At 41.2% G+C, this 27,959-nt stretch overlaps 1 protein-coding gene across 2 annotated transcripts in view; it reads left to right on the top strand.

The window, feature by feature from the left end:
• Positions 1-1,529: 1,529 nt before the first annotated feature.
• Positions 1,530-27,959, top strand: part of ntng2b (netrin g2b) — a 97,294-nt gene continuing 70,864 nt past the window's right edge. The window contains exons 1-3 of one of the 2 annotated variants that reach the window (XM_032569529.1): positions 1,530-2,292; positions 3,346-4,112; positions 16,556-17,199. In XM_032569529.1, the coding sequence (XP_032425420.1) occupies positions 3,882-4,112; positions 16,556-17,199 (875 nt within the window). In that variant the 5' untranslated portion in view covers positions 1,530-2,292; positions 3,346-3,881. The remainder of the gene's footprint in view (positions 2,293-3,345; positions 4,113-16,555; positions 17,200-27,959) is intronic. The other variant, XM_032569530.1, reaches the window with a different exon arrangement.

Here is a 27,959-nt window from a genome sequence, read left to right on the forward strand (position 1 = left end):
AGATCTTAAAGCAACACATTATTAAGCACCAATAAGAACCAAAGTAATTGACATATATCCATCTGCAGCGGGTTACAAAGACGATTTAAGTCCAGACACCCTGCAGAGGAAACCCGTTTCGGCTGCTTCTAACCCTGATTTCATTCTTAAGCTTGCAGGTGATGGTAGGAACGTAGAAGAACCGGCAACTTACAGTAAACTGGACCTCTTCACCATGACAGACTGCTTCAGCAACCACATCACTTCAGACGCAGCACCGATCTGCCACAGTTTGGTGGGACTTTTCATAAATTATTCTGTGGACTGACAGGAGAAAAGTCACACCTGTTGAAATGCTTGAATCCCTTTAAGTATTGTATGAAGCTAACACAGGATTTCAGGAAAAGAGGACCATCTCGACATTCAACATGGAGGTGGTAGTTTGGTGGTTTGGGCCTGCTTTGCTGCTTCAGGGCCTGGGTAACTTATCTTAGTTGCACCATAAGCTCTGTTGTCTTCACCAGAAATTGGCAAAAGCTTTTTTTTTTTTTTACCTTGAGCTGAAGTGAACTTAAACACTAATTTCCAGTTAGGCACAATGTCTTATAGACATTCAGTCTATAAGAGCAATCATTCTGATGTTTTATAGATAGTTTTTCTTCTTATTAAACAAAATCTTCAAAATTGCTTTTTTATCATTTACTGTATTGCAATTTTTGTTTCATATTGTTTCATATTATTTCATGGTCATTGCATACTCGGGGTATGCAATGCAGGAGTTAAGCACAACCTACTTATGGAGGCCTTAGTCCTCCATGCGGCCGTCGCAGGTTCGATTCCCGGCCTGATGACCTTTGCTGCATGTCTTCCCATTTCTCTCATTACCAACTTTCCTGTTAATTCACTATCAAATAAAGGCCACAAGAACCAATAAAACCTTTTTTTATTGTATACTCGTGTTGTACATGACTATCAGAATAAAAAGCAAATGAGACTCTTATCTGTTTTACTTCCATTGTGAACATGTAAGCAATGCATTTAAATTTAAATGCAGATTATTTCTCAAGTTAGTGAAGTGTTTTTGGTGATTTGCGTGACATCGTTTTCATGTATTTTGGTTCTAAATCTTTATTTGGCCACGCAGACTCTTATAATGTGTAGAATATGGCCCAATGTGATCAAACTAAAACACTGTCAGAATTCCTCCAGGAAAGTCGCAAGAGGCGAAATCACAGGATTCCCACAGATTACGCAACACGGACAGCGCATGGCTGCCACAGAAGAGAGCGATGCACTCCAAAACCTTAACGCAGTCATTAAATAAATAAATAAATAAACGTATAAATTATAAAAGAAAAAAAAACTTATAAAAGAAAATATAAAGAACTCTTTAAACCATATAGACCATATTTTGTGGTCATTTCTTGTACAGTGTGATAAAGTAATTGAATTCAGCTGTGAACTCTTCGTTTAAAATCCAAATCTAGCTTCTTATTTTTCACCCGCCCGGAACTATATAGTTCAAAACTAACTATAATCGTAATCTTGGATACGCCTCCGTCTTCCCGCTCGGTCCTTGACACCGAGCCGGGTGCTGATCGGACCTGACCGGGGGGGGGGCTGAGGACAGCTGAGGACAGCGACGGACTCGCGAAGTTGCGCCGCCCCGGTTCAGACAGCTGCACTGGAGCAGATAGAAGCTGAGATAGTGATTGAAAGTGATGGTAAAAGGATTTAGCCTCGGCATTAACACAGAGGGAGGGAGAGAGAGAGAGAGGGAGGGAGATAGGAAACAGAGAGAGGGAGGAAGAGGAGGGAGGGTGATATTTTCCATAAAGCCCTTTCCACCCCCCTCCCCTCCCTCTCTTTCTGCCCTTGAGCATCCCGGGTAAACCCGAAGCTTGTAAAGTGGGAAGAGGAGGAGGAGGGACGGAGGAGGAGAGGGGGGGCTGATCGGGGCGGGCTCAAGCCTTTCTTCAAACTCAATATTTTATACTTTTGATACTCCCTGACGGTGGAATTCATTCCTCTTTTCCCGGCCGATCCCAGATCTAGGACGCCGCTGAGCCGTCATTGCGCAGCCATCTACGGTGGGATAAAAGAAAGATTTAAAAATAGAAGAAGAAAAAAAGTGTCCGGCGGACTGCAAATAAGAATAATAATAACAACAACAACAATAAAAAAGCAACAAACAGCGCGCAGGGCAGATTGATATCGGGAGTACAGTGAGGAGACGGCGGCGGGGAGCGAGTACAGTGGAGGATCGGACGGGATTTATAGTGCTGACTGGCCTCAGAGAGACGCGTGCAAGAAGTAAGTGCTCTACCTGATCAAGCATTTCGCAACACGGTGCGTTTATCTTGCTGGACGTGTGTGCACGCAAAACGGAGCACTTAGTCGGGAGTGGACAGACGGCCTCTTTAATTTGAATCAGTTAGGAAGAAAAGGCAGCGAGTCAATAAACAGTTTGTGTGTGTGTGGCGTGTGAGCGACGCTGCACTGTCGGGCGCATAACTGTGGAAACTGACACACCCCTGAATAATCGGGGAAAACCGCCTGGGCTACTTGTCAAGTGAGCAAAGTCTGCATGGGTCGGGACGTGCTGTTCGCGGACCGGACTTCTGTCACAAGGCGTGTGAGGTTCGGATTACAATCCCTGAAAATGACAATGGAAGCGCAATCTGTGTCTCATTTATCAACGCGTGCGGAAAAAACAAAACGAAAAAACAAAACAATAATTAGAGTTGAATTAAGTTTGGAGTTTCCGCTTAAAGTTAGTTGCGCTGTGAAATAAGAATAGCTAAGAGGGTTCTCTCTAATGCACCCGATGAACCTAAAGAAACTAACTTTTTCCTCCCAACTTAGCCGCAAAAGATTTTCTTCCAACTCCGCATTTTGCACAAGCGCCAGTCAAATAAATAAATTATTATTATTAATAATAATAATAATAATAATAATAATAATAATAACAAAAAGGATGACCCAGATAGATGTTGACTGGTACTTTTTACAGTGTAATCGTGGTTGCAACATCTGTAGCCCACTCTGCAGCACAAGAGGAATTACACGCACCGGGCAGCAGCACGTGTTTTTACGCACAAGATTAAAGTACACAGACAGGCGCTTTTTGGCGGGTTTTACGTGGCCAATAATTTTGAAACGCGAAATTACCGCAGGTTAGAGAGGACAACTTTAAATTTATACTCTTAGTGGAAACAAAGAGGTAGTGTGGCAAGTAGTATGTGGTATGATGAATTTCGTTCATAAAAAGTTTCTAGGCTGCACAACAAGCAATGTCAGGAATAAATAATGCAATTCTATGCTGTTTTTTTTTATTATTAACTTTTCCTCCCATTGTACTCACAGCGCTCCAGATCTACAAGAGGAGCCCAGGCGGTCTGAGCCCCTTCAATGGATCTAGCCGGAGACACAGCCGCAGCTTTTTCACCTTCCCCTCCCGGCGCCGCTGTTCCGCTGCAGGACCCCGCTCTCTGAAACATGGATTCTCGTGAGCATCTCCCACCCAACTCCCTACAACATTATGGTAAAGGTGCACACCGAGAGTCTTCTCAGTAACGGTTTCCGCCCATCCGTTCCCGTGGAAACCAGCCGTCCCAAGCAACAAACTTCTTTACCTCTGTCTCTCTCTCTCGTTTCTCCCCGGGGGACGTCAGTGTTTGTCAGGCGACGCTGACTGAAAGCTGCATATCTACCTGTCTCCTTTCACCTGAGGGATCTCAATCAAAAGCTAAGAGGCGAGTCCTTTTAAAAGTCGCACGGTGGTCAGGATGCTCACGTTCTCCCTGTGATCACCCCTCCATGCGCTTTACCTCTCCTCTGAGCCGTGTGGCCCCCTCACCCTGTGCCGGACCCTGCTCCATACGCCACTCCCCAGGCCTGCCATGCTCCTCCGGGCTGCGTTGTTGCTGTTGCTGCTGCTGCTGCTGCACTGCTGGGCCTCCGCCCTCGGCCAGTACAACATGTGCAAGTCTCTGGTGAGCACGGACGAGGGCTCGGTGTGGGAACATTACGCATGCCAGCCCAGTCCCGCGTCCATGAAGGACTACATGCGGATCAAGGTGGATCCTCACGGAATCACGTGTGGAAATCCACCTGAGAGGTTCTGCACTCTGGTAGGTTGAGTCACGCACCTGTGATTTTGTCATTTATTTTCTCAGTGTATCAATAAGTAAAGAGTGCTCTCAGACGTGCCAAACTTTGTGGTCAGTGACAGAGTGTGACGTTTTAGAGCTTGAAAACTTTTATTCAGGTTGTGGCAGACAGGACTGAGATAATGTGAAGCTTGAGGGCGACACAAACAGGGAAAAGCAAGAAGTCAGAGCAAGATTGATACTTAAACATTTGACCTTGAAAAGACATTGGCGTTTGCACCTAACATGAACTTTATGACCTTGGATCAAACTCATATTTAGACTCATAGAAAGAGCCCCAAAGTCTTCCGGATGAAATGCAGATATCAGGACCTTTCACTTCCAAGGACACTACAGGATGAGCTGAGGGAGGAAAAAAAACTCGTTAAAATGTCTACTAAACCCTGCAGGCCAGTCCTGGCTAATGAAGGTATAATAGTTTGAAATAAAGGTAATAAAATCTCAATCATAAGACTGCAATTAGGGTTCTCTTCCTTTCTGTGCTCAATGAGAAGTTTTCTATCCGAGCTTTGACTCATGTCTTGACTCATTGTGTGTGAGAGATGAGATTTTTGATTTTTTTTCCCTTGACAATCGACCCACTGTCACTGAACGTCCACTTGCTGGCGCTGACCGCTGCAGAAGGCGCCAGACTTGTCTCCACAGCCGTGACTCAAAATCTCACAAACAGTGTTAGAACCGATGTGTAGGACTGTCTATATCATGTTATATAATAATGTAATTCTGTTAACTATCCTTTTTTTTTCTAAGTTAGAAGCTATTTGCTACTTTGGGAGAAGTTTTACCTTCTTCTGGCATAGGCTGATAATTAACACGTGAAGTCCTTTAAACAGGAGAGGATAACGCGTACCTCGGATACCTAATGGTTAATGACTTGTTTTAGTAGCGGAAGCCGGCATTGTTTTGAGTGAAACCGCTCCGCTTAAGAGATTAGATGGACCTGAGTGAGGCAAGAGGTGAAGTGATGCCTACTGCCATAACGTATTGACGTCTGCCCCCTAATGGCCCGGGCCTGGAAACTTCTATAACTATGTTTCTGAGTGAGCGATGATGAAATATTGATGCAGCCCTTAATGGGCTTCCTTACAAGGGGTTGGCTGGCGACGCTTCATCCCAAGGATCCTGAGTGTGCTGCACAGCTGATGAGACAGAAAGAAAGAAGGGTGATGGAGGGCGGGACAGGAAGGAGTCTGGGCTTAGTCAGCACTTTCTTGTGGGATGGGATTGGAGCTTTACAGTGGAAAGTTCTGGTTCCCGTAAGGTCATTTGTGGTTGTGGGGATTGAAACAGGTCCCAGACTGCTCTGATTAGGGGCTTTAGAGAGTAACGTTTACGTGAGAAAAGAGAGATGTCAGCTTAATATTCCAAAATGCACCGACTACTTTTCTCAGAGAGGCTATTTTTCTGAAGCATATAACCGTCCACTGAGCATGTGAGGCTTCCTTTGCCTCAAGTCTTCTGCAGCGTGACAAGTGTTCATTCTCTGACTGCTTCCATTAGAGACACCAAATTGGCATTGCCCATCATTTATTAATATGCACCAGGCGTGGACGGTTATCAATAACTGAATATTCGAAAAGCTTTGAAACTCCTAACTTTTCCTGCCACACTATTGCTACTGATTGTAGACATTTCATTTCAGTGCCACTGAAAGTGTCGGAGTGACCAGCGACACCTTCACCTGTGCAGAATAATGCAGCAAGCCCCTTCCCCCACTTGTTGCTAGGCACTGCTGGTTGAAAGAAGACTACTACATTTTTAAACTTTCCACAGAAAAGAAAATGAATGCAAATGTGGAATATTTCTGGATGTGACAAACAGGGATAATCATGGTGTGTTTACTGAAGTATTTTAAAAGTATGGCCGGGTGTTTATTCTCCTTTTGTGTTCTGTAAAAATTTTACATTTAGACCAAAGTCTGCATTATACTATAATAAATGTAACACTTAGTATGTTCGTTTTTTTGTTGTTTTTTTTGCAGCATTTGGACGTACTGCTATCAATGCAGATTTGAGTTTCATAAAATTATGATTTTAGTGCTTGAACTAAAACACGCTCCGTCGTGCAGTTCTCTGGCTATATTACTGCACACTGCTGGTCAGCTTGCTAAGTAAGAGTTCTACACTTTTACACTAATAATAGAGACAGCTCTAGCTGTTTGGAAACATTCCCATGCTTGTGATATATGTGCCACTCAATAAGGAGCAGAAAGGGAGAATGGTATTATTGTCTGTGTCACTGTGTGAGGTTCTATATAGTCCATTTAACAGAACATGCTTACAATAACTATTCATTTCCTGTTTTAAATTAAAACAAAAAAAAACCTTTTGTTTTGCTGTTTCATAGAAAAAACACAAAACTGCGGCATTTGCCTAATGTGCACATTGTGATTTTTTAGGGAAGCATTTTTTTCCCCTCCTTTTTGCCATGCCTAGTTTTAGCAGTTACTCAGAAAAGTCAGTATCATATCTAATTGGTTTACTTTTTCAGTCACTCATTCAGCAACTCCACAAATCAAGAGTAAAATTCTTCTCACTTGGGAATATATATATATATGAAAAAAGTCTTCACATCCCAACGCGCCGAGTCGTTCATCTATAAAAAGACTTGAGATAAGCTGCGGAAGATGCAAAGTACTTTTTTCCCCTCCATCTCTCACCCTACAGAATGAGTGTTTCTGCACACTCTGGGAGAATTCACTTTTTTAAAGCATAGTGGTTTCCATTGAGTCCATCACTTTACAGTAAGTTTTGCTTCTTCCTTCTCTATAGGGATCTATTTTTTTTCCTACTCCATTCATCTGACTCGTTTCTTGGGAGTGCAGTATCGTGTCTGCACAGCCAACGCGGCCAGCATCATGTTGGCTTCTTTCAACGTGACACGCTTCCAGCACTTTGAAAAAGATGCTACTGTCACCAGTGCTGCATGAGGAGCTTCAGTGGCTTTTTGTGTGTGTGTGTGTGTGTAGTTTCATTGTATAATCTACTATAGGGCTTGTAGGGAGTGATGGAGCAAAGATATTCAAGGCAAGAATGCTGCAGATAGGCAGCTAATGATGAGAAAAAGGTGGGCCAGATCAAAGCTGAAGCATAAAGACGAAACCCTTCTACTGTCCCGCAGAGACACTCACAGCGCCTGTCTCAAAAATGCTGCATTTAGAAGGGTTTGGCTTTTGTTTGTTGCTGTGGTTTTTTGGGGGGTTTTTTGGGTTTGAAACCAAGCCTTCAATCAGCCATCTCCCTTGGGTGGAGAACAGAGAGCAGTCGAATGCTAATGGGAATGTGCATGTGTCTCGGAATGTGGCGTTAACAGGGACCGGTCGGGGTTTGAGAAACATGTGGACGAGTTGACTGAGAGTGTGCGTTAGTATGTCTAAGGAAGACACAAAAACAACAAAAAAAAACCTCACACACACACACACATATACACCTTGCTGTTCCACAACACATTTGCCCATTTTAGAAGCTAGAAATCAGCCAGCTCTAAAAATAGACATGAGAGGAGAGAGGAGCCGCGCAGCAGCGGAAGGGGAGCATGCAGGAAGGGGAGAAAGATGGCAGCTGGTAGTGTGGATCAGTGCATCTCAGACTGGGCCTGTGGCCATAATTCAGGCTCACTGCCTGGTGTAGCCTTGCCAGACCCGGATGGCCTGCCCTGCCCAGCAGTGGCCCATCAAGGCCACACGAGAGGAGGGGGTGGAGGGGTGGAATAAATCCAGGAGTGGGCCAAATCTCGATGAACCTCCTTAGTGTAAATGATAGCCCAGGTGGCCAGTGTCCTGATAAAACTCGACTAGGGGTGAATACAGGTGCAGCAGGAACTGGTCTCACGCTGCAAGGCGTACAGTAATTGGCGAAGGGAACAGATAGTTGAGGAGAGCAGGCAACGAGAGTGAATGTACAAACAACAGACATGGGGGAGGGTGCAGTGATGTAATGGTGTGGCTCGCTTTCCCATTAGGACACGGTTGAAAGTGATCTGAGAGTGTTTAGATGTGTTGGCAGAACGGGAGGATAGTTTTAAGTGAGATTTATCCTTCACTGAGGTGATTCTAAGAGGGATTGGCCGCAGGCGCTTAAACAGCCTGAGGTGGACTTAGTAAACCACCTTATCAACCAACCAGGATCTCTGGACGGATACCTGTTTGAAGAGGAGGAAACATATGTAGGAGCTATGAAGCAATTTGAGCATGATTACAAGTGTGAGGGATTCAGTAACGCACACGGCCAACGCAAAGCATTTTATTGAGCAGTCTGATATTTTTCTGCTCCAGATGTGGTCATAGCTGTAGATACTTAGCAAATAAATGCAAGGTTTCTTTTAAAAATCTTGGCTAGAAAAAAAGAACCTTGTTGCAACGTTTTGATTTGAAGTATTAAAAAGCCTTTGAAGGCTCTCATTCACTTGAGATTTATTCTATTCCAAAAGTCTTTGCATTATGTGGTTTATAAAAAAAACATTAAACAAAGGAAAACTAGATGTCTTGAACTTTCTAAAAGCATTTGAATATACATGTTTCTCAGAAACGTCCTTGTTTTGTTTTATGTTTGTCTTAGTTTGAGTCAAAATCAGGAAATTTCCAACATGGCTCCATATCAGGAACTTCAGAACTAGGTTTAGGCTTTTAAGCTCAACAGGAGAGTATTTAAGATTAATTCTGAAAATTGAGAATTTTTTTTTGTCTTTCTGTGTTCACTATAAAAAATAACTCCAGTTTAATTACTTTAAAACAGTCTTGTAATAAGTGTGTTTGAGTAATTTAGAAACTGCTTTACTAAAGAAAGAAATATTTCCTGGATAACAAGTAACTGTCCTTTTTAAAACCTCCAATTATTTTTAACCATATTCCCTTTTCTTTACATTTCTTTTTTTTTATATTGCATGCTATGGCTTATACGTAACATTTTACATCTTCATTTGGATTTAAAGTCTTTAAATGCCGAAAGATTTACCTATTGGTATGTGTTATGTCTTAAAAATAAATATTTTGTCTCATAATAAGAAAAAAATGAAAGTATCGAAAAGCTATTTTAAAATAAAAATCAAAAAACTAGTCTTAAACTTTTAGAGATGCATCACAGGTCCACAAAGGGTGGCAGCATGAGAGTCCTCAACCTACCCTGAAAAGATATGATTACAGGACTCAAAATTATTATTAAAGTGTAAAGATTAAGAATGTCTGTCGGAGAGAAGAAAAAAAATATGTCAGAGGTTCAAAGTAGCAAAGAAATGAGGTGCAACTCTCTAGGTGAAGCAATGACAAACTTGAGGCTGTATGAGGTACTTTAATTAAACCTGGTGTCAGTTCAGTGACATCCTGTATAGCTGCTGTGCTTTACCAAGAGCAATAGTGTCTTCTAATAAACCGTGTTATACTTTAAGTTTGTTGCACTTCCAAAATCTAACAATAAAGAAGTAACTTAATATTCTGTTACACAATCCATATCTCAGTTGATTTGAAGCCCTAGAATCCCCTTGTCTTGCTCCGGCTTTGTGGTTGGCTTTAGATTGAAAAACATCAATAAAATATACAGTAGCAGCTTTTCCCTGAATTCAGCTCTTAAGTGCTTACTCAGAAAACAGCAACCGTTTTCTCTGAAAATGTGGTTCTCCCAATGAACTGCATCTGCTGTAGTCTAAGTTAAGTTTTTTTTTTTTTTTTAAATAACATGTCCAGGTCCAACTGTGGGGACTTTATTAAGATGAGCTCAGCTGCTGCTGCTTTGGAGCAGCATGATGTCTCTGCTCTGTCCTTCTCTCCTCTTCCTCCTCCTCCAGTCACACATGCCTACAGTAAACATTTCTTCTTCTTTTTTTCCCCCTCCTTTTTCCTTGCGCACACACGCACACACACACGCCGACATAAACAACACCTGCCCACGCAAACGCACACCTAAGATACATTTACACGCGCCGAGGAGCTGTTTGGTGCCGGGGAAGGCATTTCACAAGAAACCAATAAACAGTGTTTCAGGTAATTAAAGCAAAAAAACAAAAAAAAAATGCTAGGACATTATATGGTGTTTTATTCATAAATATACCAGCAGCATGCGAGAGTTTGGGTAAATCGAGTTAAAATGGTGTCTGTTAAAAATAGCTTAATAAGTCAAAGGTGACATGCTGTTAAAATGGAGTTAGAGATAAAGCATTTATTTCATTTTTATGCTAAAGCACTTATTTTATAGATGAAATAGAACAGGAACTGGAAGCATATCTTTGAGCACTCTGCCTGGTTAAGTCTTACCATCAAAGGATTTAGCACCTACTTATAGCACTATGATTACTTTTCCCCCCTTGGCCTTTTAGTTTTTATTTGAGCGATTTTCACCAGAACCGTTTCCAGTTCCTCGAAACTCTGGAAGCTTTGCCCAGCTCAGAAATCGCAGCTATTTCATGGAATTGTGTAAGGTTTTGACAATACGCAAAATGAATGAAACTTTGATAGGGATAGTAAATGCTTAGCTGCAAATGAAAACAGAGAACACTTTGTTACATTTTTTTAAAGCCTACTAAATTAGGTTTTATTGCTAATTTAATATTGGTGAGTATTTATTGCTTTGGTTCTGACTAAACTGTGATGAACCGCTGAAGTTGCGTCTTATTAATCTGTTCCTCTTTCACACTTGTGCCGAACTTTTCACCTCAGCCATCTGTGACTCCTTTTTTTTCTTATTTTCTCTTCCTGGATTCAAATAAAATTTTCTTTTTTTTAAGAGAATTGTCACTCTTAAAGCAACCGTAGGGCAAAAATATTGAATAAAATAAAATAAGTGTTAAAAAAAAAAAGAAATCCAGCACAGACATGCAGCTCAGGGTTTGTAGCTGCTTAGAGGAAATTTTATTTATTTTATTTACGATTGCCTGAACAAGTAATGAGTTACTGTGCAGCTCTAAAGCAGAGGTGATCCCAGTCTTCTTGAACTAAATGTCCATCTATTTGAAAAAAATAAATTAGTAGGTGTTGGAGTAGTTCTATGACCAAAAACCAGAATTTCCCATTTCTGCTTACTAGCCACTTTAGTAAACTTCACATTTGTTTCATTTCAGTCCTTAAAAGACAAAAAACATTCGCAGTCACACACTCATGGTACTTGAAGGGACTGTTTTTTATTTTTTGTTAGGGATACCCAAATGTTTGTATTCCCCTCTATGCATGTGCAGATTTGTCAGGCAATACTCAGATGGAGAGAAACCACCATCACTCTCCTTGAAGAAGAACTTCCAGAGTGACGGAAAGATGTCATAAGTGAAAAGCAATATCCCTTTCTCATCCCTTCTGTGGTCTTTTTAATGGGAAGGTCGTTCTGTTTGATGTTTCCTCAAAACATAATAAATTGTGTTGTGTGTGTGCCTGCCTTTATTCCCCTCGCCACCAATATAAGATAGAAGCTTCTGAAAGTGGAAGGAGAAGAGAGAGCAGGAGAGCAAAGTGACATGTTTTGAGTGGAGAGAAATGAACAGGAAGGGAGATGAGAAGCAGGTAAAGAACTGATTTCTATGTAAATACATGTTGGTAAAGTGTTTTACCTGGGGAAAAAAATCTGTATTCCACTTCTTTTAAAGTAATTAAGAGCAACAATAAGTCATAGTGACAACATTCCTCTTGTAAGGTGATATTTAGGAAGTAGGAAAGCATTGTGTTTTTTCACACTCAGGACACTGTGTGGTAGAAAACGGATATTGTGGACATTGTACCAATGATGTTACACCAGCCTTATGCTGCAAAATTGGTGATGGTAGCGTCATGCTTTGGCATTGCTCTTCCTTGGCATGGTCAGGAAATTGGTTAGAGCCTAATTCAGTTCAAATGTTATAAACATTTACAAAACAAGGAGTACACCAAAGGGCTGGACAGGGCAGCAAGGCGAACAAATAACTGCAGTGCATAAAAGACTACTGTGCAAGATGGTGAGGCCTAAAATTACTAAAACGATATAAAAAATTTGACTTTACGATAACTGAATATTGCAGGTGTCCAGCTCAACTTGAGTTAAAATCTGTGCTGGAAAGGTGTGTTTTTCAAAAAGATTTAAAAGTTGGGTGAGTCAAGGCAACTTTCATGTCCTTGATGAACGGAGAGGTAGAGCTGCAGTGGAAAGGTTTGAATAAAAGGACATTTAAGTGTGTGTGGACGGAAATGAAAAATTGAATTTGTATCAATCAATCAATCAATCAATCAATCAATCAATCAATCAATCAATCAATCAATCAATCAATCAAATTCTATTTGTATAGCACATTTCAGCAGCAAGGCATTTCAAAGTGCTTTACATCATTACAAACACAGAAACACAAAGCAACATAGAATCAACAATCAAAGCACGACATTAAGTCAAGTTCCATCAATAAATTTGTAATTGATTACATTTCAAAAGCAGTTCTAAACAGGTGGGTTTTTAGTCTAGATTTAAAGGAAGTCAGTGTTTCAGCTGTTTTACAGTTTTCTGGAAGTTTGTTCCAAATTCGTGGTGCATAGATGCTGAAAGCTGTTTCTCCTCGTTTGGTTCTGGTTCTGGGGATGCAGAGCAGACCAGAACCGGAAGACCTGAGAGGTCTGGAAGGTTGATACAACAACAGCAGATCTTTAATGTATTGTGGTGCTAAGCCCTTCAGTGATTTGTAAACTAACAGCAGTATTTTAAAGTCTATTCTTTGAGCTACAGGGAGCCAGTGTAGGGACTTTAAAACTGGTGTTATGTGCTCTATCTTCCTGGTTTTAGTGAGAACGCGAGCAGCAGCATTCTGGATCAGCTGCAGCTGTTTGATTGATTTGTAGGACAGACCTGTGAAGACGCTGTTGCAATAATCAATACGACTGAAGATAAACACATGGATGAGTTTCTCTAGATCTGGCTGAGACATTAGTCCTCTAATCCTGGAAATGTTCTTCGTGGAAATTGTAGTGAAAGGTGGCTGCAAAAGAAAAAAAGAAGAAAGGTGATTCTAGAGAGCACTTATTCAAAAAGTCAGTTTAGTTACTTTCAAAACTATCTGCGCTTTACTTCACAGCTGTACTGACATTGACATTTTGTGTTTGCAATGTGACAAGAGTGACGGGGGTTCGAATACTTTTCCTTATAGTCTTGGTTCCCATTGTTGTCCCACAAGTCAAACCACTCGTCACTGGGGCATAATGGCAGCTGTTGTGGTGGAGGCAAGAGCCCAGTGAGGATAATTGCTGGAGGGGCTTAGCGACATGGGCCACCTGCTGCAGCATTAGGCCTGGATCACACAGAGACAGAGCGTGTTTGCGGGAGTTTGTGACTATACTGGCGCAGATATACCAAGGAGCAGGGACAAAGCAGTGGCAGGCGGCAGAGGGGGATAAGGAGGACAAGGTGCACAAAAGGGCTTAGACATAACCTCGCGTAAAGCTCTTGTGGGGGATGAAAATCTTCCCGCCTCTATTATTGTACAGTGCATATCACCTCTACTGTAGCTAATCCCCAAGGGCTCTGTAAGGTCAGAGCAAACTGACAAGCAGCAACATGCAGCTGTTTGACACAGGGGCTCCAACAAAGTGTAAGAAAAATTGCATGAACTTTTATTTTCATTGCTTCTCACGCAGCTTCGCTTGCGCACAAAGCCGCCACACAAAGCCCTGTGCGGCGGAATCCTCTGTGAGAGCGAGACCTCTAACCTGGAAGGAATTCGCTCTATATCTGGGACAGGATGACAGGGCGGTCATCTTCAATAGGATTTGTGGGGTCAAGGGTCATCTCCAGAACAACAGCATTCTAATCTTTGCTTCCAAGTGTGTAAACATTTGTCTGGAGCGGGGTCGAGAGGCGCGCTAACAGGAGCAGCTGGACCTCCAACAGGGCAGCCAGTCTTGCTCCCAACATCCGCAGCAACCCTCCTCACCTGACTCTAATTACCTTGTCTGTTTGCAGTTGTTTGCGTGCGTGGTAGATTATCATCCTAAGTGTGTTTGTGCTGACAGTGATCTCTATCTGAGTCGCTGCAATGGGGGTAATTGGGTTATCAGGTAGTAAACAATGCTGCGATGTGGCTTCAGTGTGAAGCAAGATGTATCATCTGCAGTTTGTGGTGTATAGATAGTGTCGCTTCACAGCTGTGTCTTCACATGCATTATGAGCCCAGCTTTCCTCAGCACCACCTCAGCGTTTGCTTTTGTTTAGAGTTTTCCCGCTCCGCGCTGTCACCACAAATCAGATGATTTATAACGATAGCCTCACAGGATTCCAACTTTTTCCTTTTCGGTGTTACTCCGCAAGAGTGGCTTTGAGTGACTGCTCACTTTCCCGCCGAGCAGCACCAACAGACGCTGGGCCCTCACTGGCTCCGGATGTGAAAAAGTGAACGTCTGCAAAGAAGCAGTGACACATGATCTACGCTCGCACGGTACATCAATATAATGCGGTATTGCTTTCACGTTAGAGCTTACATCATAAAGAAGAAACTGCTGTATCATGTGATACTCCACCAAGATCTTTTGAAAATTGACCGCTTAGCTTCTGCGGAACTGAAAGGAGGCAATAAAAAGTTGAAATTCACAATAGTTGCAAAAAAAACAACAAAAAAAAAAACACCCCAAAAGTTTTCACTTTTCTGGCCACTCCCACAACATTTCTCCATCTGTATGCTGAACATGTAGCAATACTCACATTTCCATGCAAAACCTGCACTGCAAACAGATATCTGGAAGGCTCATTGGCGTGCGCTTTGGTTTGAGCAGGTTAAAGCGCCTTGCTGATATCTGCCGCCATTTACCATCGATGATGTGAAAGGAAACGTTGCATCCACCTTTTAAGGGCTGCAGGGGGTTTGAGGTTGATGGTCAAAAAACAAAATATGGGTGAAAATGTAGGCAAGCAATTGCAGCTTCATCAAACTAAAATTAACTGTGTTTTGACTTTTAGATTAATAGTGCATCAGTTTGTTATCCGATATGTATCCGGTTGTAACTCACATCTGATAAAAATGAAAAATTTAAGCTAATTTAATGACAGCCTGGACAAATGACTGCCACTGTAGAAATCTGGACCAATGTCAAAGAAAATAGAATATTCTGGACCTAAGCAAAACATGTAGGTGAAGTAAATAGTTGAGAATTTATTTCTGTTTAATTAACTAAATACAAATATAATAACATCTAAACTTATTCATTTACATTTAGATGTAAGGCATAAATGTGTATAGTTATGTGTAGTTACAAGAAGCTCTAAGTTAAGAGAATTTAAAGTTCAGAAATATTAACATCAATACTTAATCATTTCATCCGAATGAGTCAGTTCCTATGAAATATATGAACTGACTCATCCGACAGACAGAGCGACTTTAATAAATAGGGGAGAAAATAATAACCCTTATCAAAGTAATTAGTGCTTCCTGGGGGCATTAAATGAGCCTTCTGTATGTAAAACAAACCAAACAGAACCCGAGCTGAATTTAGCAAATTAAGCATCAAGAGAGATGAGCGCAGATCTCTGGGAATTCTTTGTGCAAATATTTTGACTCCTGTTTTGAATGGTTTGTCAGAAATCTGGCAGATAACAGTCAGCTATGTGAACGCTGGAGCTTTGTGAGTCTTTCAGTCACAACCCCCTGTTATGAGTGTGCAACGTTTCACACTTCAATCATAAAATAGAGTTGTTTTCGAAAATAATTCATTCGGTGATATTTGTGACCGCAGTGGTTAGATTACCATTTCGTAATAGCGTTCTAGCATTTCAACAGACTCGATGCACTTTTGGGGTATGCAATTATGAGTGAGTGGGTGACGAAATTGTTTTCCATGTCACACAAGAAGATCTCCAATCAGAGTAAAAGACATTTCTTACAGCGGGTAGAAAGAGGCTTGTGGGGCTCTGTGAATAATCCTGTTGTGTTGACTTTTGCTTGTGTGGCAGGGCAGCAGTTTCAAAGTCTTGGCATCAGTGGAAGTGGAGGATCAATCCTCTAGAGTTAAAGTGCAGCAGCACTCTGCTGCCCATGCAAAGACGGTGATGATGCACGATCCCCCTGACCTTCACACTTCGTGTTGTGTTGTTTTGCAAGTTTACTTTTCAGACCTCCCAAGTGCCTTGGCAGGGTCTGCCTTCCTAAGATTTTTGTTTTTGTTTTGGTGGAAAAAATGGGTTAGTTTATATTCTATTTTTGGACATTGTTGGAGCAAGTTCATATATCTAGTCACAGGTAACACGGCCTTGGAGGAGAGAGTTGTGCCTAAAACATACCAAAGCATTTTGTACTTCAACTGAAACTTATTTTAGGGTTTTTTTCATAGCTTTGTCATATAGATGACCAGCTGAGTGCATAATGAGTCATTGCTTCCTGAAAACATCCTAAACTGCACTTCTTGTCAATAGCTTAATCAAAGAAGCATCAGAAGGTTTTTGTTATTTACTGACCTTTCTGCTTTGTCTGCATCTCTTTTGCAGGAGAACCCATATTTGTGCAGTGACGAGTGTGATGCCTCCAACCCAGACTTGGCTCACCCTCCTCAGCTGATGCAGGACCGTGAACGCAACGGCCTAATCACCTACTGGCAGACGGTGACCTGGGGTCGACATCCAGAGCCCCTACTCGCCAACATCACTATGTCTTGGAACAAGAGTCTGGAGCTCACAGATGACATCCAGATCACGTTTGAATATGGCCGTCCCACAATCATGGTTCTGGATAAGTCCATGGACCACGGGCGCTCCTGGCAACCCTACCAGTTCTATGCCGACGACTGCCAAGACGCCTTCAACATGCAGCCCAAACGAGTGCGTGACCTCTCACCCACAAACCTAACACGGGTCATTTGCACTGAGCAGTACTCGCGCTGGGTCGGCTCCAAGAACGATAAGAACGTGAAGTTCGAGGTGAGGGAGCGCTTTGCTCTGTTTGCAGGCCCCCGGATGCAGAACATGGACAATCTGTACACCCGCATGGAAAGTATGAAGGGACTGAGGGACTTCTTTACCTTCACCAACCTGAGGATGAGGCTGCTTAGGCCTGCGCTCGGAGGCACCTATGTCCAGAGAGACAACCTGCTAAAGTACTTCTACGCAATCTCCAACATTGAGGTTCCTGCCAGGTGAGGACTAACTGTTTTCTTGCTTGTTGCACCTTTACCATCACAGGTTTACACATTTCATCAAGCAAAGAGTTATTATGTATCAAAAGCCGGCAAAAATGTTTTAGATATTTTAAAATACATACAATTACACAAGGAAGAAGGTGGGGATGTTCCTGGTCATTTTGCCGTTCTGTACTTTTGCAGTTTGGTCATAATAAGGCATGAAACAAATGACTGTGTAAAAAGATTTCTTTTGTGTAAAAAAGTGTTTCTATTTGCTGCAACTAGATGAACTGATGATCTGTGTGAAGATCAATGACAACAGCCTGGTTGTCAATAAAATGTCCCTAACCCTTCCATGGTGTTAAGACGGGGCAATTTAGAGCCTACAGGTTTTTTTACTCTGTGTGCGGTCCGGCAGTTTCGCACTGACCCCGTGTGCGCTTTTGCAAGTTCTTTTTTTGAGTGGTTTCAGAAAGTGCTGGTTTGAAAGGACACCCCTCTGTCCCCTCTGTCCCCACTTCCCTGCTGTCTGATCATGACATTGTTACAATCCTCCTGAGCGGCTTGCTAGGACCACAGGAGGGTCAATCTTAAAATTACCTTTGAGATCGACAGCTTGCATGGATGTGTTTTTGGTTTACTCCTAAAACTCTTTAGATATATAACAATTTATCAAAGATATGTGTTTTGTTATTACTTTGTAAGGGTGAATAGTAATTTTTTTGTGACCTGTTTTGCTTTATGCTGTCGGAAATAGCTAAATCTTGTTTAGTTGAGACTTGTTCAGCCCTCTGTCTCTGCTCCTCACACACACCCACACACACAAACCCCATATTAGTACTTGATCAAGGGAAGAAAGAAAGCTTGTAAGGTTACAGTGTTGCCGACTTAGCAGTTTCTTGCTGCTAGATTTAGGGTCTTTTCAGACTCTTTTAGCACACTCTTTAAATAGTTCAATAAGAGATTTGTTGTTAGAGGTACTTGGATGTTTTTGCAGACTAACAACAGCATCTTGTAAAACGCTCAGTTGTAAAAGTATAAAAAGGCTTTGCTTCTTTACCTAAGCTACAACAATAGCACTGTAAAAAAAAACATTTGCCCATATAAGAAGAAACTCTTCAGTGAAAGAGACATTTGATGAAAATCCTAGGGATTTTTTTGACTCTAAAAAACTGATCAGTGTCATTTAGAAGCAAAAGTTTCTAGTCTGATATTTAATTACAATCACTGCAGTGCATGTGGGGATTTTGTCCCCGAGAGTGATGGGTACTTTGTCCCGACCATAGATTCCACAGTACATCCTCAAAATGCTGTAACATTACTTGGTTAAGAAAGCAGGTATCAATGTCGCATAAATTAGCAAAAATTCATTTGTAAAAGCTTTTTCATTCATTTACCTAACATACATAGCTACTGTCTTCAACAAACTGATGTATTTGCACTGTTAAGTTTTAGTTTATTGATTTGCTAGGCTGACATTTTTTGCTTTCTGTTTTTATATGACTTGTTGATCATTCGACCCATAATGTGCATCAGGAAAAAAGATCTTACATGATGTTTTTCGTCCACCCCATAAACTAATCCTAAGCTTGGATCATTGTGAAATGTATTAATTAAAGTTTCGGCTCTTCAGGATGGCTGGCTTTATCAAGAGACTCCAATAAGAACAATTTAAAAATACTCTGATCACATGGAAGATTAGGAAGGATTACATCCTGTTTCTAACATTCAGAAAAATAAATGAAAAACTACCAAAAACAACCCATTTTTCCTTTACAATTTGGTTTTACTAACTTCTGAAAATGTTTAATGGCACTAAAGAGCAACAAACTGCTATTGTCTTGAAGGACGATTACTCTTGGTTTAGTCATTTACATCTGGTCAAATCAGACCAGTTATCACAAAGTATCTGTTTACCGTGCGGTAACCACTGCTTCCTTGTTGTACAGTGGATATGTGATTTGCACTATTTCCTCCCATCTAGACGACTACCAGTTTGAATCTTGATTGAGGTGTTTGTGTGCAAAGTTTGAATGTTCTCCAAGGTTTTTCACACCCTTTCAGCAATCCCTAAGCATGAATCTTCGGTAAGCTGGAGATCCTTTAAATGGCTGTTAGGTGTTAGTCTGTGTACGGTTGATAAATTAGTGTCTTTTCCTCCTGCCTGTGACTTTCTGGTGATTCTGAACAGGGTTAACTGGTTACAGAAAATGGATAGATGAATGGATGGTGTCTGAAAAGCTATGCTTTGTCAAACTAACAGAAATAATCTATGCACTGCTAAAATTCCTGAAAAGCAAAGTACAAGTTAAAACACACAAAAGCAATTACATCTTACATCTCATTGCACTTTAATCTTTTACAATGTATTACTAACTGTTTAATAAGCTCTTCGTGGAATCAGTATCTAAGGCTCTTGCATGAATTCAGCGGAGTTTGCTGATGTAGTGCATAATAAGATATACAAATGAGAAATACTGAGAGTCTAGCTTATCAGTTTTGCACCTAAGTGAAAAAAAATCAATAAGAACATGGATAGCATTCAAACTCTGCAAGCTGTACTGCTAGAATGTGTTCATGTATGTCTTTTTGTTGCAATCATACATGACAAGAAGCAAAAATCACTTGGTGGTGAACATACCCTCTGGTTTTGACATGCACACACAGCGACCGTGACCAGAGGGCTCTCAGACTGACCCCGCTCTCAGCATGAATCCGGGCGTGCCTGTCACTGAACAATGATTAATGACAGAAATAAAAGGCCTCGGTGGTTGAACGTAAACCCTGATCCACATTCTGCCAGGGGATCCGAAAACCCTTACATGGCAACTTTGTGACAGTGAACGATGTTACGGCGATCATGCACCTGCTTAGCATCAACAAGCCATCTCTTCTTCCTTTCAGAGTTATTATTCCAATCAATACGGCGGGGCTGACATTTGAATGGTATTTAACATCCTTGTTGGGACGCATGTGCAGTGGGACGAATTTGTGTATGCAAGACGACCGGCGTGTGCGCGACTTTCGGTTTGCTGAGCAAGAAGGTGGAAAGGGGAAAACGAGCGTCTGAGTGGGGCGTTGACCGATGTGGGTGTCTGTGAATGCGTGTCTGCGTGTGAGGAAAAGGTGTGGGGAGTGTTTGATGAAGTCCTGAGTGGATGCTGACACAGCACACATATAGACACACGCGCACACACGCCCACACACACACCCATTCACAGACACACTAGCCTTCTGGCGGAGGGCCTGTAGGTATTGATCACAGACACTTTTCAGGCTCAGCACAGAATCAGAGAGAGAGAGAAAAAGAGAGAGAGTGAGAGAATGGTAATCAGCCTAATATTCAGGGGGGTAAACCTGAATCAAAACCCAAAACATTTTGTAACCAGCCACTGAAGCAATTTTGTTTTTGATCCTTGGCTGTGTCCGCTAACATTACACATTATTCAACCAGATGAAATGACCCAGGGCTGCAATTTATTGATTCCACTGTTATTTTTTACTTGGTGATAGCAAACCTATTCATTTCAGTTTGATCTTCCTGGTTACTAGCCACTCAGAAAATTCAAATTTTGATTTTTCTTTCCAGACCAGTGGCTCTTACTGAAGGAAGAAGACACATAGTAAACTACTTGCAGTATAAGATCTGTCATAAATTAACACAGAAACCACAAATAATCTTTAAAGTGTATGAAAAAAGAGAAGACTAGATTTTCTATGACCTGTCCAGACATCGCTCCAGTTCATTCTGAATCCAAGTGAGAGATTATCATTAAATACAAAGAAGGCTGAACGCTGCTCATAATACAGAAAAGTTGCTTAGTTGGTCTCTATCCTTTATAGAGTAGAACCTTTTCTGTGCACCATTTTGAATTTGTGAAAAGTCCAAACTTAAGATAATCATTTTGTCATTGCTTAAAAATAAGACACCACGTCTACTTCTAACATAAATTATTAAAAGATGACAGGAAGGCCAGAAAAGATGTGATGAATGAATGCCCTTCTCATGTGTTCTTATATTACAGGTCTAAAATGAGAATCTCTATTATCTCAGCAGGTTAAAAACTTTACAAAACTGGAGATTGCTGCATCTCTACTGAGCTTTTATTAACTTTTTTTTTTTTTTCAAGAAAATTCTTCAAATTTTTCTTCAAAACCAGAAATTTGGTGACAGCTGGTGATAGTGTCAGCATGCGCTAGATCTGATGACAAAGGACCCAAATTTAGCCCTGCAGAGAATGACTGAGGCCAGTCCATCTTCCGCCCTGGCCACCCGCACCTCCCGTAACATTATCGCCAATCAATAAGTTATTCTGGGCAGCCGGGAGGGGTATTAGGTGATAGCAGTGGAGGGGGTCCTCAACAGTACAGTACAATCAGGAGTGTCTGATGCTTACGGCTGGGAAATTGATTCTGGGGAGCGAGACGATTAGTCAATGCTCTCTGGACAAAAGGCTAAGCTATTTCATCTCGTCTCATCTGGCCTCAGTAACATATTGGGATTTCCAATGCTTAAAATTTGAATAATGAATATTCCACTACGCCGCCGCTCCATCGGGGACAGCACACTGAAATGGGTTTTATATGATCAGGACCGAGTGGCAGTGTACCTCAGGTCGCCACGGTAATGAGATATGCCGGCGTTATCGATGGATAGAGGGTTGTAGTCACTTCCTGGCCGTATTGTCTGTCCTCGGGCTTCTTGCTGAGGCTCTTGGACTCAACCCGGTTAAAAGTAATTATTATTAGTTGACTGTTCTTAATGGTTTGAATTGAGGCTGCACAGAGACAGCAAAACAAGCTTTCTTCCAATCAATCAGTACAAATGTTCCCTCTACAGGATGAGTCCCTTGTATGCGTGCTATCAGAGTGTCCAGCCAATTCCTAGCAATACAGCAGGGATAAATACTGCTGTATTATCAATATCTATAGAACCCGATAAACCAGTAGGTGCAAACGCAGGCAAGATTAGGTTGATGAGCGGGAGATTTGTTGACAAGATGAGAACGTCGAGCCGGCTGACTCTGAGAGGGCAGCCAAAGGTGGAGCAAGTGTTTGGAAGTGGATAAAGACAGAAGAAAGGTCAAACTCAGACCAGTTCAGATTGGACCGAGTCAACAGAAAATGACTCAGCATCGCTCAGTTCTCTCAAGGTTAAACAGGATGTGCTGAAGCACCGGCTCCAGTATGAGCTCCAAGCAAAGGTGTTTCAGTTTTTAAAAGCCCAGGGATTTATGTTCATTTCACAGGCTGGATTCAAACTGCAGATGAGGGTATTTCCATATCACCGCTGGACCATATGAAAGCTATCTCCGACCATCAAAAGATAGAGTAGCAAAGTCTCAGTTCTATCATCATTTACATCAGTGAAATGATATTCGCTGGGAAAGGCTCACTCATAAGTACGGCTCTCAAATTCTCCCTTATCCATTTGACCTCCATCTCTCCATGCCTGCACCCTTCAGTCCCATCTGTCCGGACTGCGGTGCAGACTGTAGCAGCTCACTAGTCTGCATTATGGATTAGACAAAGGGTCATGGATTGGGCCATTTTTAATGAAATAAACAGCAAATCATATGGTGGGTCTTTATAATGGAATAAAGCAAAGGCTCCAAGCTCAGGAAGAGCCAACTAAGTGGATTAAGGCCAAGAGAGAGGAAAGGAGATGGAGCAGGATGAGGAGCTAGACAAAGTCTGCAATGGGGTTTTTTTTCTGTTTTTTTTTACCCCCACCTTTCCAGGCTTGTAATCGCTGCAGCATCAAGTTCCCTTCTCCTCGACGTCTAAATTTGATTTGATTGGAGAAGATGGCATTTAAGAGAAGCCAAGTAGTCTGAGTGTCTCTTACTGTGTTATGGCAGTTAGCTGAATCAGGTGTAAAGAGCAACAGTCAGCAAATGTGCCACATTACATCACTGATCATTCTTCCATTACGGCAGACGATGCCAGTCTGGTGCAAGCCAGGCAACGTTCATGAAAAAATATTTATAGAATGTGAAATATATTTAATTTTTTTTTACTATGAGCAATATAGAATGTGCATTAAGATAATATGTTTTTCATATGTTGACATCTGCTGAGTGCAGGAGAAAAGAAATATCCAAACAAGGTACTTTGTGAGTGTCTCTGGACAGAGATTTGTGCTCCGTGTAATCTCAGAATTAGACAGCAGTCTCGGGTCAACCTGAAGTGGCACACTCATTGATGAATGCTCATTGATAAACTCATACAAGACAACTTGCTGCCTATTTTAGAGAGTACGACGTTGAATTTGTTTGTGTCAATTCAACTCTAATAAAACGCTGATATTTACTCAGTGGGCAAATTTCACAACTTTTATTTGAGAAATAATTTTCACTTGAAAAAGGTGACTGGATTATTTAAAAATAGGCTGAATACCATCGTTTGTACCATAGTAGCGAAGGTCACAAAGCAGCGCAGTGACTGGGCTCTGTAGGCCTAATCCCTAATTACACTCAGTAGGCTCAGTCTTGCCTGAAAGCAACAACTAATTATTTTCCAGTGGTGTGAATTAGTTAAGAGCTGACCAGGCAGGAAGCGAGGTATCCAAATATTATACCTTTTCTAAGTTTCTCTTTTTCTTTACAGGCATGTTGTTTCATGTCTGCTTGACTCGTTTATCCTCTGTGTGTCTGTGTTTCTCTCTGTGCTATTCTGGCCCCCCTGCTGATCGAGCTAATGTGCTGAGAGGTTTAAGCTCTCCATCTCCTCACAAACTGGCACAGGAAACTTTCCATCGCTGCTCAGTGTTCATCTTTGTTTGGGGCTTACAGTCCAGACGGAAGCAGAGCCACTTTGTAATACTTTATCCAGTGGTAATATTTTTTTGCTTCCTTAAAGGTACTTAACTTAGATATGAGATTTTGAAATATTCTAAAGCATTACTAGTACCATTTATAATTCTATATAATGATAACTGCTGGCCAGTGGGATGTTAGTGCCTATATTCAGTAAATAGTAGACAAGCAACCCTACATGGCACAGATAGCCCTACTTGAATGGAGATGAAAACTCCACACAGAAAGGTGCTGGCCCGGATTCAAACCCAAGACTTTCTTTTTGCAAGGCAACAGTGCAATGTGACATATGCCAATGGAGACGTTTGTCTTTAGCACTCGTCCAGTGAGTTCTTGCTGAACCTTGAGAAGGTGTAAATCTTGCACCAGACTGTAACCATTTCCACAGCAGGTCTCCAAGGTCCAGCGTCTGGGGTGTTGGATCAAGAGGATCCATGAAAGTCAGATCTGTAACTTCGGCTCTGAACTACAACAGTAACTGTTCATCTTCAAACTTCATTGTTGATTCATGAAAACATTCTTGGCAAATCTTCCCACTTTTGTTCATTTTGCACCAGTCCAAGAATTTCGCCTAGCAGTCCATCTTAATTATGGCTTCATGTTCTATTACTCGAACATTTTATTATGCTGGTTGGAAACAAATATTCGTACATAAAGCGCCGATGTAATTCAACGCATCCAACAATGGTTAGATTATACTTTTCGAGTGACGTGTCACTTTAAGGTGGACTTGTACTTCATACTTGTTCTAGCTGCCTCAACCACTTTAACCTTAACATTTGCCCTCTTAAGACATCAGCAAGTTAGTGTGAGATTCTCATGGTATGGAGTCCTTATGGCAAAAACTAGGTACTGAATTATTACATCCCTTAATATCAATTAATTAGTCACAGAAAAAGTGCTGACACCATTAATCACAACTTCTTCAGTTTTCTGTAATTTCTGGCACAACACTGATGCACACAATCCAGTCCTAGAGGTGGTGGTAACACATGAAGTTTGCTGGATGCCGAGAAGATGTACTGGATGTATTGAGCCCCTCAAAAGTAATCTTGAAGTATCGACACAATGCGAAACACTGAGGTGATATTTTATGAATACTAGATGTTAGAGATAACAGCCAATCAGAGACTAGATGGTGGGTTTCAGAGCCAGAATAAGTCAACATTTCACATGACTGTTCACATGATTTGTTAAGTCATCAACTAAAGTTTGCTCGAATCAAAAGAACTTATCTTACTGTGTCAAACATTGCTACTCGTTAAAACTGTCATCACTCACATGAAATATGAATTAATAATAGTATTGAAGCCACCACTTCTTAAAATATGACATTTTCACATTAAATATCCTTCATTTTTCCCAAAAAACTCACAAGCTTTAACTGCCTTGGAAAACTTTACCTCTATCAGTTTCAGCTGTGTTTGTGGTTTGCTGGACTTGCATGTCTCTGAGCGCCAACAGGAAGGCTGTCTTCAGTGACCAACTGCTGCAAAGTGTCTGTGACAAACTCTAGATCCCACAGTGGAACTAAAACAATAAAACCAGCTTAAAAAAAAAAAAAAGATGTAGTCTCAAAAAGTCCACTACAGAGGCTGCTTTCATGCCAGCCCACAAAAATGAATGAAGCCTCTGTTCTGTTCAAAGGGATCCTGTAGAAACGGCAGCTTCTCTGGAGACCCATGCATGAGTGGATCTGCCAGGTTCACCTTCTGCTTATCACAACTCAGATGTTCACATGCTGCTCACTGTAAAAATGAAAAGAAAGCCAAACTGATTATGCACTTCTGAGCGTTCCTGAACAAGTGGTTGTTATTAAAAAATAATTTGCATCCAGAGTGAGCGGTTGTGACGCTTCCAGGAATATGGAACAACTTTAAGAAATATTCTTTCTACAATATAGTGCAATCTTTTATTGACCTTTGAAATAACTAGTGTTAAATGTTCCTAATTTTGTTTTATAGGCTTTACTAAAGCAGCAAATTGCTTTGTCTAAGTGCAGTGTAATTATTACATGCAAATCTACGTTAGTTTTGAATTGTGGTTGAGGTTTAAATAATCTCAGGTAACAAAATTTAAATGTTCCAGGTAGCATAGGTGTGTATAAAATCATCTTTTTAATTCCTCTTGGTATAATTTCACACTTAGACTCCAATCTTTATTTTGACCAAGTTTCAAGGTAGAAAATCCACAGATTTGTTTTTTTTTTACAAACTCACTGCTGCCAGTAAGTGTTCATGTTAAGACTTTGTACAATCCCCCTTTGACAATCATGCAGCATTTAGTTTTCTGCTGCAAACTCTGATAAGGTTCAAGTGCACAGTAATAGCGATTTTGAATATGCCTCTTTGCAAAATCTATTTATATTTATAACTTCAGGCTCCTCACTTATGTGCTTCTCTTCAGCTCACCTGACCTAACCATTTCTCTGTTGCCTTAACACAGAGGATGAGGCGTTCTCAGCATTCATTATTCTTTGATTTCCACCTGAATCATCTAAAATCGCTTGTTGTCGAAAAGTCCAAACTGTTGGTTAAAGTTAGAGTTACATGTGGCTGTCTTCACTTATTCAAGTGTGATGGTAGGACAGAAATAGCTTTTTCCTTTTGCAAGATCCAAAGTGAGTTTAATTGTTGTTTCTAAGATTTTGGTAACTCAAAAATACTTTGGAGACTTATTTCCCTGCTTTAATGTCCTATTTGAGAACATGGCAACAGAAACATTGGTGTAATTCTTTTTCTTTCTTTTTTTTTTGTTACAGTGTTGTCTGTATTACACTTTAATACTGATTACCAAGATGGCAGATATTGGCAAGTTTGGGCAAGTAGCTTTTATTTGTTGTAGCCCTTCCTGATTCGTAAAGATGAACATGCTCCTGTTTTATTTAAATGACATGTTCTCCCGTCATTTCCATTTTGAAGAGTGTCTGAGTCACATTACATATTTATCCCATGGAAACAAGAAGTCGGGCTGCACACAGCTGGTAGCACTGTTGCTTTGCATCGAGAACATCTTGGGCTCAGATCCCATGGATGTCTTGTTGCAGGGAGTTTGCATGTACTCCCTGTACATATGTGGGTTCTCTCCAGGTACTCCAGCTTCCTCTCACAGCCCAAACACATGACTGGCTATAGTCTTTCTAAATCAACCAACTGGAAATAGGCAACAGAAGCTCCAACCACACCTAATTTCCCCTAAAAGGGCAATGTATTGACAATGACTGGATGTCCAAATAATTAATCACATAGTATATTTTTTGCCCATGAAAAATTAGGAAACAAATGTTTTCTTTTGTTTTTTATTTTAGAAATGTTCAGACTGCAAGAAAAAAATTCTCTTTAGGGATTTAACCCATCTTCGCCATATGGAAGATGGGTTAAATCCCCAAAGATCCAACCCCTCAGTAATCAGTACAGTAATTCTTCTACTGTATCTTCATCAGTAGAAGAATTACTCAGATCACACATACAAACAAAGTAAAAGCTTAACATTTATGGCCATTTATTAATAATAAAGATAAACTGTTGCGGAAACATGCTCATTTAAACTTGCAAATCACCATTATATAACCCTAGTGCAGCAACGCTGTATCCTAAGGGAAGGACTAATTAGACCCTTAATGGCTTTCTGCTGCTAATCCTACTTGTACAAAGGTTTATCGTTTCAGTGGAAGCATGAATGAGGATGACAGGGCAGATAGTGGAGAGTCTCTGTGACTTCTGGGCTTGCTCCACCACTGCACAAGAGAACAAGGAACAGATGCTTGCCCTCTGCCCCCCACACTCACACCCCAGCTTTTTGGGGCCTTCAGGTTGTGTGCGCGCGTGTGTCTCAATGAGCTTGTTAGAGCGACTTTGACTTTGGAGACTGTCCCTCTATTTTTGAATTACCCCAAAGTTTTCTTTTTCCGTCCTTTGCAGACGGAAGGTGAACGGATGGGAGGTGTAAGCCTGGATA

This window comes from Xiphophorus hellerii, chromosome 8 (assembly GCF_003331165.1).
Source record: "Xiphophorus hellerii strain 12219 chromosome 8, Xiphophorus_hellerii-4.1, whole genome shotgun sequence".
NCBI lineage: Eukaryota > Metazoa > Chordata > Actinopteri > Cyprinodontiformes > Poeciliidae > Xiphophorus > Xiphophorus hellerii.